The sequence below is a fragment of the Carcharhinus amblyrhynchos genome, unplaced genomic scaffold (assembly GCF_965287045.1).
Source record: "Carcharhinus amblyrhynchos unplaced genomic scaffold, sCarAmb.v2.hapA scaffold_719, whole genome shotgun sequence".
NCBI classification, from domain to species: Eukaryota; Metazoa; Chordata; class Chondrichthyes; order Carcharhiniformes; family Carcharhinidae; genus Carcharhinus; species Carcharhinus amblyrhynchos.
Genome location: NW_027650459.1, coordinates 12306 through 26930, shown reverse-complemented (window position 1 = coordinate 26930; position 14625 = coordinate 12306). Strand labels below are relative to the sequence as shown.

The window sequence follows — 14625 nt, the reverse complement described above, 5'->3', positions numbered from 1 at the left end:
GGTTACAGAGATAGGGAGGAGGGGTGGGGAGGAGGAGGTTACAGAGATAGGGAGGAGGGGTGGGGAGGAGGAGGTTACAGAGATAGGGAGGAGGAGGAGGGGAGGCAGAGAGCGAGAGGGGACATGGAGGGATTTGAATACAAGGATGAGAATTTTAACTGGGGGTGTTGCCTGACTGGCAGCCAGTCAGAGTGTCCACGGGAGGGTGAGGAGGAGGGAGCGAGGGAGAACCGGTGATCTGTAACCCGGGGGGGTGGGTGGGTCGGTGATAGTTAAGTGGGGGGGGAGCAGAGTTTCAGAGGAAGCAAAGGGTAGGATGAGGGAGGCGAGGCGGAGGTGTCATCAGTATGTGGGGGGGCAACACAGTCAGTGGGTGAGGGTCTCCACAGTTGAAGAGCTATTAGAGACGGAAATGCAGGGTCCGATGGCAGAAAGCAACCAGTTAACCAAAATCTTGGCCCACGTCCCGTCACGTCCAACCCGGAAATCATCCCGGGGTGTAATCCCCACATGATGGAAGGTCAAAGGGTCCCAGGCGAGGCTCCGATGGTGGTGGGGGGGGGGCTTGCCGGCTCCACCGACTCGGAAAAGGCCTGCACCAACAGGTTGATCTGGTGAATGAGGTTTAGGGCGCCCACGATCACACTGGAACTCCTGGCAGAGGGGGGGAAAAGGATCCGGGTGAGAGGTCCATCGCCCAGGGAAAATCCGGCTCACGTTTCCCCGTTAACACACATGCCAGTCCCTTCCAGCAACCTCGATCCACTCCGCTCCGGAACTTCCAGCTCACAGGAGGCTAATCGATCTGCCTGGAATTCCTTCGGAATATTTAATGGGCGCGGCCCCTTAAAGAAAGCGTAAAGACCCCCCCCCCCTCCCTTAACCTTCAGGGGTGGGGCTGGAGGGACACCCTCACAAGGGAGTTGCCAACCCTCCAGGATTGCCCTGGAGCTCCTCCATTGCGCTGAGGTGCTTCCCAAGGTCACCCAGCTCTCGCCCCGTCCATCTAAAAAAGAAATCTTTCCCATCCCTGATCCACAATGTAGTTTATTAGCTGAGTTTTACAGATAGCGGTGGAGGGGGTCGCCGAGGGAGGGGTTAAACTCTCTGCCAATCCTCCCAGGATTACACCCCATAAGAGTTGGCAACCCGAGTTGATGATGTTGTCAATGCTGCCCCCTCCTGGTCTGCCCCTGGATATGAACTGGAGTTGGTTCCTCCAGCCCGAGGGACAGTCCTGAACCAACTCGGGGCTTTTCTAACAGCTTCACAAACTTATTCAAAGTGAAATAAGATAATGACTTTTACTTTATTTCCTAATTTTTAAACTCAAAATTTGCCCGGGTGGGATTTGAACTTATTTTCTCTGAATTACTGTATGTCACGGTGACTCAGTTCTCTCTCCCCCTTTATCATTCCCTCTTGCCTTTTTCTCTCTCTTGTTTCCCCCATCTATTTCTTTGTCTCACCCACCCTCTCCAGGAATGAATATCTGCTGAGGTTTATTTATTTAATCAGTGTCACAGTCGGCTTACATTAGCACTGCAATGGAGTTACTGTGACAATCCCCCCCCCAGTCTCCACACTCCTGCACCTGTTCGGGGTAACACCGAGGGAGAATTTAGCTCCCTAACCAGCACCGCTTTCGGAGCACCCGGAGGAAACTGGAGCACCCGGAGGAACAGCCTCCGCACACAGACAGTGACCCAAGCCAGGAATTGAACCCGGGCCCCTGGTGCTGTGAGGCAGCAGTGCTAACCACTGTGCCACCGCACCATCCCTGCAGCGAATGTGAAAGTTAACAAATAAATAACAGGTTTAAATCTCACCTCTGATCCTTGAAATAATTCTTCAGAGTGTCGCTGAAACTTTTAGAGGCAATTAAAAACTCTCTCCGTCTGTGGATGAGGTCCTAGAACAGGAATCGGATCCCAAACCATCAGTCGGAATATTGGGCAGAGACACGGAGATCGTAATATATGATTTGTAATACATTTGACTGCAATGTCCTGCTCTGGAATTCACTGGTAATGTAATGAAATAGGATATACAGCCCGAAAACAGGCCATTCAGCCCAATTAGTCCATGCTAGCATTCCATATTCTCCCCCACTCTCCCTGGGAGTGAGTCCCACATTCTCCCCACTCCCCGTGGGAGCGAGTCCCACATTCTCCCCACTCCCCGTGGGAGCGAGTCCCACATTCTCCCCACTCCCCCCGTGGGAGTGAGTCCCACGTTCTCCCCCACTCCCCCCGTGGGAGCGAGTCCCACATTCTCCCCACTCCCCGTGGGAGCGAGTCCCACATTCTCCCCCACTCCTCCCGTGGGAGCGAGTCCCACATTCTCCCCCACTCCCCGTGGGAGTGAGTCCCACATTCTCCCCACTCCCCGTGGGAGTGAGTCCCACATTCTCCCCCACTCCCCGTGGGAGTGAGTCCCACATTCTCCCCCACTCCCCGTGGGAGTGAGTCCCACATTCTCCCCCACTCTCCCTGGGAGTGAGTCCCACATTCTCCCCCACTCCCCGTGGGAGTGAGTCCCACATTCTCCCCACTCCCCGTGGGAGCGAGTCCCACATTCTCCCCACTCCCCGTGGGAGTGAGTCCCACATTCTCCCCCACTCCCTGTGGGAGTGAGTCCCACATTCTCCCCCACTCCCTGTGGGAGTGAGTCCCACATTCTCCCCCACTCCCCCCGTGGGAGCGAGTCCCACATTCTCCCCACTCCCCCCGTGGGAGTGAGTCCCACATTCTCCCCCCACTCCCCGTGGGAGCGAGTCCCACATTCTCCCCCACTCCCCCCGTGGGAGCGAGTCCCACATTCTCCCCCACTCCCCCGTGGGAGCGAGTCCCACATTCTCCCCCACTCCCCCCGTGGGAGCGAGTCCCACATTCTCCCCACTCCCCGTGGGAGCGAGTCCCACATTCTCCCCACTCCCCGTGGGAGCGAGTCCCACATTCTCCCCACTCCCCATGGGAGCGAGTCCCACATTCTCCCCCACTCCCCCGTGGGAGCGAGTCCCACATTCTCCCCACTCCCCATGGGAGCGAGTCCCACATTCTCCCCCACTCCCCGTGGGAGTGAGTCCCACATTCTCCCCCACTCCCCGTGGGAGTGAGTCCCACATTCTCCCCCACTCCCCGTGGGAGCGAGTCCCACATTCTCCCCCACTCCCCCCGTGGGAGCGAGTCCCACATTCTCCCCCACTCCCCCCGTGGGAGTGAGTCCCACATTCTCCCCCATTCCCCGAGAAAGCATCTTACTCAGGGTTATCCCCGTAACTCCACACATTTAACATGGCCAATCCTCCAAACCGGCACGTTTTTGGACACTAAAGGCAATTTAAGTTTAAATTTTATTTATCAGTGTCACAAGTAGGCTTACATTAACACTGCAATGAAGTTACTGTGAAAATCCCCTAGTCACCACACTCCGGCGCCTGTTCGGGTTACACTGAGGGAGAATTTAGCCCGGCCAATGCACTCTAACCAGCTTATCTTTCGGACTGTGGGAGGAAACCGGAGCACCCAGAGGAAACCCACACAGACACGGGGAGAACGTGCAGGCTCCACACAGACAGCGACCCAAGCTGGGAATTGAACCTGGGTCCCTGGCGCTGTGAGGCAGCGGTGCTAACCACTGTGCCACCCACTCTCTGGGTTAAGAAGTTTCTCCTGAATTGTTGATTGGAGTTCTGGGTGACAATCTCACAGTGACACCCCTTTCTCCCCACACAAGGGGTTACATTCGTTCTGTATCCACTCAATCAAAGCCTTTCACTGTTTTAACAATCTCGATTAAATCACTCCTCAGCCCCCTTTGTCCCAGAGAAAAGAGACTGCCCCGCCTTAACAACAAGAATTTATTTCTATATATTTATGTAGCGCCTTTAACCTAGAAAAATTAACAGGAGTGCTTTTTACCCTACTAATCCCCCTGACACTGGAAGGGTAATAATATTGTAATGTTCAATGGTTTGACTGATCTGTATTTGATCAGAGAGGGGGAGAGGGATAGAGAGGGAGAGAGCATGTGAGGGTCTGTGCTGAGGGAATGCCACATTGTCATTCCATGTTGGGAATGGCTGGGAATCCGGGTTTAAATTTCCACCCTTGTGTCCGATACAGAGATATGGAACAGACATGATGAACCATTCTTTGCAATAGGTAGATTACCTGGTGCGTCGATGGGGGGAGTTCCTTTATCATATCCGAAACTCTTGTCAACATGTCCTTTATTGCCATAGCGGACTCCCTGAGGAAGAGAATGTTCAAGTATTTAGAACAAAGAGCAGTCCCAGCACGGGAACAGGCCCTTCAGCCCCTCCAAGCCTGTGCTGACCATAACTAAACTAAAAACAGAACCTCCTCCCCCTCCTCTGTATCCCTCTCTCCCCTCCCTATTCATGTCCCCATTCAGGTACCACTACAATGCCACAATGTGCCTGCTCTCACCATCTCCTCTGCCAGCACATTCCAGGCACCCGCCACTCTCTGTGTGAAAAACCTCCCCCCGCACATCTCCCTTTAAATAACCCCCCCCTTACCTTGAACCTGTGTCCCCTTGATGCAGAAGAGGATTGCAGGAATCCTATAGTGCGAAAGGAGGCCCATCGAATCTGCACCGACCACAACCCCACCCAGACCCGATCCCCATAACCCCACATATTTACTCTGCTAATCCCCTTGGCAGTTTACCATGGCCAATCCACCAAACCTACACATCTTTGGGCACTAAGGGGCAATTTAGCATGGCCAATCCACCTAACCTGCACATCTTTGGAGTGTGGGAGGAAACCGGAGCACCTGGAGGAAACCCACGCAGACACGTGGAGAATGTGCAGACTCCACACAGACAGTGACCCGAGGCTGGAATCGAACCCAGGTCCCTGGCGCTGTGAGGCAGCAGTGCTAACCCACTGTGCCACCCTGGGGAAAAACCTCTGACTATGCACCCTGTCTATGCCTCTGATCATTTTGTAGACCTGTATCGGGTCTCCCCTCGTCCTCCGTCTTTCCAGCGAAAACAATCCCAGTTTGTCCAACCCCTCTTCACAGCCATCACCCTCTGGACAGAGCAACATCCTGCTGAACCTTCTCTCTCTCTCCAAAGCTTCCTGCACCGACCAGAACCAAACGCAATACTCCAAATTACCACCTAACTAAAAGCAAATGGCCTCGGAGGCTGGGATCTGAAACCAGGAGAGAGAATGTTGGAAAAATCTTAGCATCTGGAAGGAGAGAAAAGAGCTGAGGTTTCGAGTTCAGGCCACCCTTTGTCAAAGGCAGAGGAAGTGGGAGATATTTATACTACAGGGTGTGGGAATGAAAGATAATTCATAGCCACAGAGACCAGGAGAAAGGCTGCTAATGGCAGCCCACAGAGAGAATAGAAGGTATGAATAGCCAAACAGCCATTAGGAATTAGAGGGTGAATGGTGACAGATTAAGATGTGGGGGGAAGGCGGGGATAATGGGTGGGAGAGAGACAACCGTAGGAGCAGAATTAGGCCACTCGGCCCATCTGCTCCCCCATTCAATCATGGCTGATATTTCTCTCATCCCCCATTCTCCTGCCTTTTCCACCTGATCCCCTTATTGATCAAGAACCTATCTATCTCCGTCTTAAAGACACTGGCATCCTCTGCGGCAAAGAGTTCCACACATTCCCCACCCTCTGGCTGAAGAAATTCCTCCTCTGTTTTAAAGGATCGTCTCTTCATTCTGAGGTTGTGCCCTCCGGTTCTAGTTTTTACATTCTGAAAAAGGGGGGAAGGGGGGAGAAAAGAGGCAGGAAAGGTCACCCTATTATAGAAAGGATATTATTAAACCAGAAAGAGTGCAGAAAAGATTTACTAGGATGCTACCGGGATTTGACGGATTGAGTTATAAGGAGAGGCTGGATAGACTGGGACTTTTTTCTCTGGAGTGTAGGAGGCTGAGGGGTGATCTTATAGAGGTCTATAAAATAATGAGGGGCACAGATCAGCTAGATAGTCAATATCTTTTCCCAAAGGTAGGGGAGTCTAAAACTAGAGGGTATAGGTTTAAGGTGAGAGGGGAGAGATACAAAAGTGTCCAGAGGGGCAATTCTTTCACTCAGAGGGTGGTGAGTGTCTGGAACGAGCTGCCAGAGGCAGTAGTAGAGGCGGGTACAATTTTGCCTTTTAAAAAGCATTTAGATAGTTACATGGGTAAGATGGGTATAGAGGGATGTGGGCCAAACCTGGGCAATTGGGATGAGCTTAGGGGTTTTAAAATAAAAAGGGCAGCATGGACAAGTTGGGCCGAAGGGCCTGTTTCCGTGCTGTAAACCTCTCTGAATCGATGACTCGAGGTGAGGAGAGAGGGATAAAGTAGGGGGAAAGAGTGAAGGTGGATGAAAAACGAACAAACACAATAATGGAATATAGGTTCGGGAAGAGTAAATAATGAAATGAACACAAAGGGGTGGGGGTGGGGGGAGAGCAAAGCTTCTGAAGTTGTTGAATTTGATGTTGAGAGGAGAAGGTGAGACGCTGTCCCTCCGGTTTGCGTTAACCCTTCACTGGAACTTAGCTGCAGGCTGAGGACAGACAGGTGGGAGCAGGACCGTGTGTTAAAATGGTAAGGGTCAGGGGGGTCCTGATCGCCCACACAGCAGTTCCTCCCCCCCCCAGCCTATGTTTGGTCTCTCTGATAGAGAGGAGAGGTCACAGCGACTGCACCACATTGAACAAGGTGCAAATGTAAACACTGCTTACCCTGGAATGTAGCTATGACTTCTCTTTCATTTCCCCCACCCTCAACTGCCAACCCTGCAGTATAAATATCTCCCAGTTTCTCTGCCTTTGACCTTGACTCGAAACCTCAGCTCTTTTCTCTCCTTCCAGACCTGCCGAGATTTTCCAGCGCTTTGGGTAAGGACAGTTTAATTCGCTGTCGAGAAACTCTGTTTAGAACAGAGAACGTTCCAGCGCAGTACAGGCCCTTCGGCCCTCGATGTCACACCGAGCTGTGAAACCAATCTAACCTACACTATCCCAATATCATCCATACGTTTATCCAGTGACCATCTGAACACCCTTAATGTTGGCGAGTCCGCTACTGCTGCAGGCAGGGCATTCCACACCCTCTGAGTAAAGAACCTCCCTCTGATATCTGTCCTATCACCCCTCAATTTAAAGCTATGTCCCCTCGTGCTAGCCACCTCCATCCGAGGGAAAAGCCTCTCACTGACCCCCCCCATCTAATCCTCCGATCATCTTATACGCCTCAATTAATTCACCTCCTTCTCTCTAACGAAAACAGCCTCAAGTCCCCCAGCCTTTCCTCGTAAGACCTTCCCACCAAACCAGGCAACATCCCGGTAAACCTCCTCTGCACCCTTTCCGATGTTTCCACATCCTTCCTACAAAGCAGCGACCAGAACCGTGCGCAATAGTCCGAGTGCGGCCACACCAGAGTTTTGTACATTCGCAACGTGGCCCCACGGCTCCGAAACTCAATCCCTCTCCCAATAAAAGCTACCACACCGGTCGCCACCTTAACAATTTGTGTAGCGCCCGGCTCCACCCCATAACACGGCCAAGTTGGCACTTTGCGGAGCAGCGTTGCATTGTGGGAAGCACAGCGGCCCGCACAGCAAGATCCCACAAAAACAGGGATGAGGAGGGATTTCCTCAGCCAGAGGGTGGTGAATCTGTGGAACACTTTGCCGCAGAACGCTGTGGCGGTCAGGTCACTGGGTGAAATTTTCCTCCCTGCTCACCGCGGGAGGCGCCGCGGGTCGGACATGGAAAGGCCCGTTGACCTCGGCTGGAATTTTCCGGCCTTAGGAGTGAACGCAGCTGGAAACTCCCGCTCTCTGGGTGCCTCCAAGACAGAGATAGACAGAGTCTCCATTGGTCAAACGTTACGGGGAAAAGGCAGGAGAAAGAAACTTAACAGAAATGGACGGCGGAGTGAACTCGATGGGCCGAATGGCCTCATTCTGCTCACAGAGGCACAGACCCAAAGCACAGCATGATCCCGCATCCTCACTTATCAACCTAATCCTCATCTGATGAAGGAGCAGCGCTCCGAAAGCTCGTGAGTCCAAATAAACCCGCTGGACTCTAACCTGGTGTTGTGAGACTTCTCACTGTCCTTATTTAGTGATATTCCAATGAGGAGAATCACTATCAGCTCCCCCCCCACCCCCACAAGGATTCAGAGCCCCGAGGGGTGGGGTTCACTCAGTGCCTGACTCACACACACTCACGAGGGTGTCATTAACTCGTGGACATGGGTGTCACTGGCTGGTTCCAGCATTTATTGCCCATCCCTAGTTGCCACTGGAGGGCAGTAGAGAGTCAACCCCATTGGCTGTGGGATTCAGAGTCGGCCAGACAGGGTAAGGACGGCAGATTTCCTTCCCTGGAGGGAACCAGATGGGTTTTTCCCACAATCCGTAGATTCTTAATTCCGAATATTTTTTATCGAATTCCACTCAGGATTCGAAGCCGGATTCCCCCCAGGACATTCGCTGAGTTTCTGGATTAACAGTCCAGTGATAATAGCACCAGGCCATCGGCTCCCCCCAGGTGACCCGCCATTGACACTGACTGACCTGATGGTCAACATGAACTGCTTCTTTTGGTTAATATCGTCAGCGATGGAACTGAGAATGTTCCTCAGAGCCTGACCCTTCTTCCGTAATTCCGATAATTCCTTCAGTTCCTCACCCCGGTCCAATGGCCCTAGAGATAAAGAAAGAGTTGCCATGGTTATGAGAATAGCCCCAGACGCGGACGGTGTTTGTCCAGTTAATTCAGCACAGAGTCGGGGGTCAGTCCGGCGGGATTCTCCAGCATTGACCGCGACTGGGAATCCTGCGGCGAGTAACTCACCTCCTGACTCCACCCCCCGCCCCCAGAGCCTCTCCACCATCTACACAAGGCAGGACGATGATGGGTGGTGCGGTGACACAGTGATTAGCACGGCTGCCTCACAGCGTCAGGGGCCCAGGTTCGGTTCCTGGCCTCGGGTCACTGTCTGTGTGGGGTTTGTACATTCTCCCCGTGTCTGCGTTTGTTTCAACCAGTTTCCTCCCTCAGTCTGAAGGTTCTGTTGGTTAGGTGGATTGGCCATGCTAAATTGTCCCTGAGTGTCCAAAGATGTGCAGGTTAGGTGGATTGGCCATGCTAAATTGCCCCTTAGTGTCCAAAGGTGTGTAGGTTAGGTGGATTGGCCGTGCTAAATTGCCCCTTAGTGTCCAAAGATGTGCAGGTTAGGGGGATTGGCCATGCTAAATTGCCCCTTAGTGTCCAAAGATGTGCAGGTCAGGTGGATTGGCCATGCTAAATTACCCCTTAGTGCCCAAAGATGTGCAGGTTAGGTGGATTGGCCATGTTAAATTGTCCCTTAGTGCCCAAAGATGTTTAGTTGAGGTGGATTGGCCATGTTAAATTACCCCTTAGTGTCCAAATATGTGCAGGTTAGGTGGATTGGCCATGCTAAATTGCCCCTTACTGTCCAGAGATGTGCAGGTTAGGTGGATTGGCCATGCTAAATTGTCCCTTAGTGTCAGGGGATTAGTGGGGTAAATATGCGTGGTTACGGGGATAGTGCTTGGGTGGGATTGTTGTTGCTGCAGACTCGATGGGCTGAATGGCCCCTCCCTACACTGTCGGGATTCTGTGCTTAGTGGGGGGATGGGGTGGAAACGTCACCTCTAACCGGATAAGTGCTGTCGACACACAGTGAACACACAGCACCTAGAATTTGACCTACAAGTTACCCACCACAGATTTGGAAACATATTGGCTGTTCCTCCAGGATCCCTGGCTCCAAGTCCTGGAACTCCCTCCCTAACAGTCTACCCACAGCACACAGAACCTCTGTTAGGCCTAACCAGGATAGCTATTGAACCTGTAGGACTTTACCCTGGTGCTGTGTGGATGTCCCAGAGCTCCGAGTTGCTGGCTCGACGACCGCTGCCAATGGGGTGGTGTCTTGTTGAGTTCTCGGTGCCCCTGTCAATCTCGACGGTCCCTGTGAAGGTCTGGTTCCCGTTTGCTCCTTGAAAGGTCTGCCTTTCTTACCCAGCTGTGGCTTTTTGTTGGCTTTAATGGGGATGGTTTGGGGTGAGGGAAGGAGAGAGAGAGACAGGGTCAGAGAGATGAGAAAGCATTAGAACACTCAAGAGAGAAAGAGAGAGGAATGTTTAACCCGTTTGTCGAACAGTTCCTGGTACGGCCTCAACTGGGGCATTGCACCCAATTCTGGGTCCTGCCCCCTCGGGAAGGCATTGGAGAGAGTGCACCAGATTCCAGGGGCCAGCAATTTCAGTGCGGAGATGGATCGGATAAGCTGATGGCTTAACACTGCTGCCTCACAGCACCAGGGACCCGGGTTTCATTCAGATCCAAAAATTCAAATCTCCTGACACTTAGAAAGCAAAATGGGGCAAAGTGTGATTCCCGCCAGTAGGGGGAGCTTATTCAGGCCAGGAAGCTGGCTGCTGACTGCTAGTGTGTGCCTGATCTCCCAGTGCACATAATGCCATACCCCACTCTCCCAGACATTGTCTCCCGCATCTCCCCGATTGCACCCACCCCCCCACCGATCGTGGCTCCCCCCCCAGATTATGGCCAACCCCCGATCTTTACTCCCAATGATTGTGCCCCCTACAATTGCACCCACCTGGCTGATTGCCAATCCCCGTTAACCCAACCCCACAGCCCCCATTCACCTCCCTGTCCCCCAAACATCGACCGTCGCCATGGCATTGGCCAACTGTAGAGAGTGCAGAGCTCCCCACGCACAGCCTCCCCTTCAAGCCCTGGCCCCTCCCCTTAGTCATGATGTGGAGAAGAGGGAAACCCCTCGAAAGCTAGTGAGTTTACTATCAATAGGTTGGACTAAAACCTGGTGTTGTCAGACTTTTTACTGTGTCCCTCCCCTTTGGCCCCAAGCCCCTCTCCTTAAGCACTGGCCCATCCCCTTAAACACCAGCCCTTCCCCTCAGGCCCTGGACCCTCCCCTTAGGACCCTCCCCCTCCCCTTGGGGCCTGGGCCCTTCCTTTAGGCTCTAGGACTTCCCCTTAGGCCCCAGGCCCTCCCCTTAGGCCCCAGACCCTCCCCTTCGACCCTAGCCTCTCCCCTTAGGCCACGGACCCCTCCCCTTAGGCCCCAGGCCTCTCCCCATAGCCCCTGGGCCCTTCTCTTAGGCCACGAGACCTTCTCTTAGGCCCTGGCCTCTCCACTTAGGCTCTGTGCCCTGGGCCTCCCTTAGGCCCAGACCCTCCCTTTAGGCCTCGTGTGAGGAGTCCTCGCTGAATCGCTCTCGCGATCCACTCTGCCGCCCGTGCCACCCCCCCAACTCTCTGATTAACCCTCTGACCGTCGCCCAGACAGTTGGCACAAACGCCGTGGCATCGGACCCACACCTCACACAAACTTTGCGGGAGAAAGTAAGATATTCCCAGGAAAACCGACCAGGATGGGTGACAGTCACTGGGGGCGTCGGGATGGCAGAGGGTTGGCGATGATCGGATGGATTGGCGGTGGAACAGGCTCGCGGGCCTACTCCAGCTCTCCATCCACACTGACACAAACTCCCCACTTTCAGCGTGGAGGGAAACCAGAATGAACCAGAATGTGGCTCAAAAGGGCTGGAAATTCCAAGCAAAAAAAATCACTCATTCTCAATCAACTCGAAGATCTTGATAGAATTCATGAGGGGTCAGGGGGGCGGGTGTACCTCGATCGATCCGTTTCATTAGCAGCTTAACCCAGGCTTTCTCTGGGTCACCGCACACCGGAGTCCCGTTGGTCAAATTAAACCTGCGGACAAATCAACAACTGGAGTCAGAATCAGTCAAAGGCCAGGAACAAATCACCTTCCACTGTCCTGGGAGTGTTTGATGGGGGGACAGTGTAGAGGGAGCTTTACTCTGTATCTAACCCCGTGCTGTACCTGTCCTGGGAGTGTTTGATGGGGGAAACAGTGTAGAGGGAGCTTTACTCTGTATCTAACCCTGTGCTGTACCTGTCCTGGGAGTGTTTGATGGGGGGACAGTGTAGAGGGAGCTTTACTCTGTATCTAACCCCGTGCTGTACCTGTCCTGGGAGTGTTTGATGGGGGGACAGTGTAGAGGGAGCTTTATTCTGTATCTAACCCCGTGCTGTACCTGTCCTGGGAATGTTTGATGGGGGACAGTGTAGAGGGAGCTTTACTCTGTATCTAACCCCGTGCTGTACCTGTCCTGGGAGTGATTGATGGGGGACAGTGTAGAGGGAGCTTTACTCTGTATCTAACCCTGTGCTGTACCTGTCCTGGGAGTGTTTGATGGGGGGACAGTGTAGACGGAGCTTTACTCTGTATCTAACCCCGTGCTGTACCTGTCCTGGGAGTGTTTGATGGGGACAGTGTAGACGGAGCTTTACTCTGTATCTAACCCCGTGCTGTACCTGTCCTGGGAGTGTTTGATGGGGGACAGTGTAGAGGGAGCTTTACTCTGTATCTAACCCCGTGCTGTACCTGTCCTGGGAGTGTTTGATGGGGGAAACAGTGTAGAGGGAGCTTTACTCTGTATCTAACCCCGTGCTGTACCTGTCCTGGGAGTGTTTGATGGGGAGGACAGTGCAGAGGGAGTTTTACTCTGTATCTAACCCCGTGCTGTACCTGTCCTGGGAGTGTTTGATGGGGACAGTGTAGAGGGAGCTTTACTCTGTATCTAACCCCGTGCTGTACCTGTCCTGGGAGTGTTTGATGGGGGACAGTGTAGAGGGAGCTTTACTCTGTATCTAACCCCGTGCTGTACCTGTCCTGGGAGTGTTTGATGGGGGAAACAGTGTAGAGGGAGCTTTACTCTGTATCTAACCCCGTGCTGTACCTGTCCTGGGAGTGTTTGATGGGGAGGACAGTGCAGAGGGAGTTTTACTCTGTATCTAACCCCGTGCTGTACCTGTCCTGGGAGTGTTTGATGGGGGGACAGTGTAGAGGGAGCTTTACTCTGTATCTAACCCCGTGCTGTACCTGTCCTGGGAGTGTTTGATGGGGACAGTGTAGGGGGAGCTTTACTCTGTATCTAACCCCGTGCTGTACCTGTCCTGGGAGTGTTTGATGGGGGACAGTGTAGAGGGAGCTTTACTCTGTATCTAACCCCGTGCTGTATCTGTCCTGGGAGTGTTTGATGGGGGGACAGTGTAGAGGGAGCTTTACTCTGTATCTAACCCCGTGTTTTAGCTGACGGCAGCAGTGGGGGAAGGGAAATGGGGGATGGGGTGAGCGGGTGGATATGAGAATATTGGAATGTGACTCTCTAATCTGATAGATCTCAGAGACACTCACAGAACTGCTTCCCTCAGGCTGTTGCAGATGCTGGACGATTGATAACTTTTCCTGAAGCGATTGAAATATTTTGGGTTGATATCATTTTTCTCGTATCCTCTGCAACAAGGCAAAGATGGTCTGATCTCTCCTGTCCAACCTGTGAAGGAGAAAACCAAAAATCAGTTGACAGGAGAAATCAGAAAGACAGGATATTAGGCTGCGGATAAAGGTACACAGCACACTCACCTGATAGAATCCCCACAGTTCAGAAGGAGGCTGTTCGGACCATCGAGTCTGTACTGGCCACAATCCCACCCAGGCCCTATTCCCATAACTCCCTGCATTTACCCTAGCTAGTCCCCCCTGACACTGAGGGGTAATTTAGCATGGCCAATCCACCTAACCTACACATCTTTGGACACTAAGGGACAATTTAGCATGGTCAATCCACCTAACCTGCACATCTTTGGATATTAAGGGGCAATTTAGCATGGCCAATCCACCTAACCTGCACAGCTTTGGATATTAAGGGGCAATTTAGCATGGTCAATCCACCTAACCTGCACATCTTTGAACAGTGTGAGGAAACCAGAGCACCCGGAGGAAACCCACGCAGACACGGGGAGAACATGCAAACTCCACCCAGTCAGACCCAAGCCGGGAATTGAACCCAGGTCCCTGGTGCTGTGAGGCAGCAGTGCTAACACACTGTGCCACTGTGTCACCCTCACATGGTCGTCATTAGACTTCTAATTCCACATTTTTATTGGATTGCGATTTCACCATGTGCTGTGGTAGGGTTCGAACCCAGGTCCCCAGAGCATAACATAGAAACTGGAGGAGGCCATTCGGCCCTTCGAGCCTGCTCTGCCATTCATTTTGATCATGGTTGATCATCAAATCCAATATCCTGATCTCCCCCCCTCGATATCCTTCAATCCCTTTATCCCCAAGAGCGATATCTAATTCCTTCTTGAAATCACACAACATTTTGCCCCCGACTCCTTTCTGTGGGGGTGAATTCCACACATTCACCACCCTCTGGGTGAAGAAATTTCTCCTCACCTCAGCCCTAAAAGGTTTATCCCTTATCCTCAAACTCTGACCCCCTAGTTCTGGACTCCTCCCACCATCGGGAACATTCTTTCTGAATCTAACCCTGTTAGAATTTTATAAGTTTCTATCAGATCCCCCTCTCACTCGTCCAAACTCCAGAGAATATAATCCTAACCGACTTAGTCTCTCATCATATGACAGACCTGCCATCCCAGGAATCAGCCTGGTAAACCTTCACTGTACTCCCTCTATAGCAAGGATATCTTCCCT

At 52.6% G+C, this 14625-nt stretch overlaps 1 protein-coding gene and 1 long non-coding RNA gene across 2 annotated transcripts; both read right to left on the bottom strand.

The window, feature by feature from the left end:
* Positions 1 to 284: 284 nt before the first annotated feature.
* On the bottom strand, positions 285 to 8744 carry LOC145339880 (programmed cell death protein 10-like). Its single transcript, XM_080184417.1, has 4 exons — positions 8590 to 8744; positions 4176 to 4254; positions 1830 to 1912; positions 285 to 654 (listed from the first exon to the last, which is right to left on the bottom strand). Exons 1-4 carry the CDS (start codon positions 8742 to 8744, stop codon positions 522 to 524), a joined length of 450 nt encoding a protein of 149 aa, XP_080040543.1. The 3' UTR covers positions 285 to 521.
* A 1164-nt stretch (positions 8745 to 9908) lies between these two features.
* On the bottom strand, positions 9909 to 13557 carry LOC145339884 (uncharacterized). The gene is made up of 3 exons (XR_013886087.1): positions 13318 to 13557; positions 11725 to 11807; positions 9909 to 10084 (listed from the first exon to the last, which is right to left on the bottom strand). It is a non-coding gene; the product is annotated as an uncharacterized LOC145339884 (long non-coding RNA).
* Positions 13558 to 14625: the final 1068 nt, after the last annotated feature.

Coding starts and splice junctions, on each gene's coding strand:
- LOC145339880 (XM_080184417.1), bottom strand. CDS start 8,744: ATGGCAACTCTTTCTTTATCTCTAGGGCCATTGGACCGGGGTGAGGAA. Junction 4,255..8,589: donor CAGTTCATGTTGACCATCAG/GTCAGTCAGTGT, acceptor TCTCTTCCTCAG/GGAGTCCGCTATGGCAATAA. Junction 1,913..4,175: donor TCCCCCCATCGACGCACCAG/GTAATCTACCTA, acceptor TTCCTGTTCTAG/GACCTCATCCACAGACGGAG.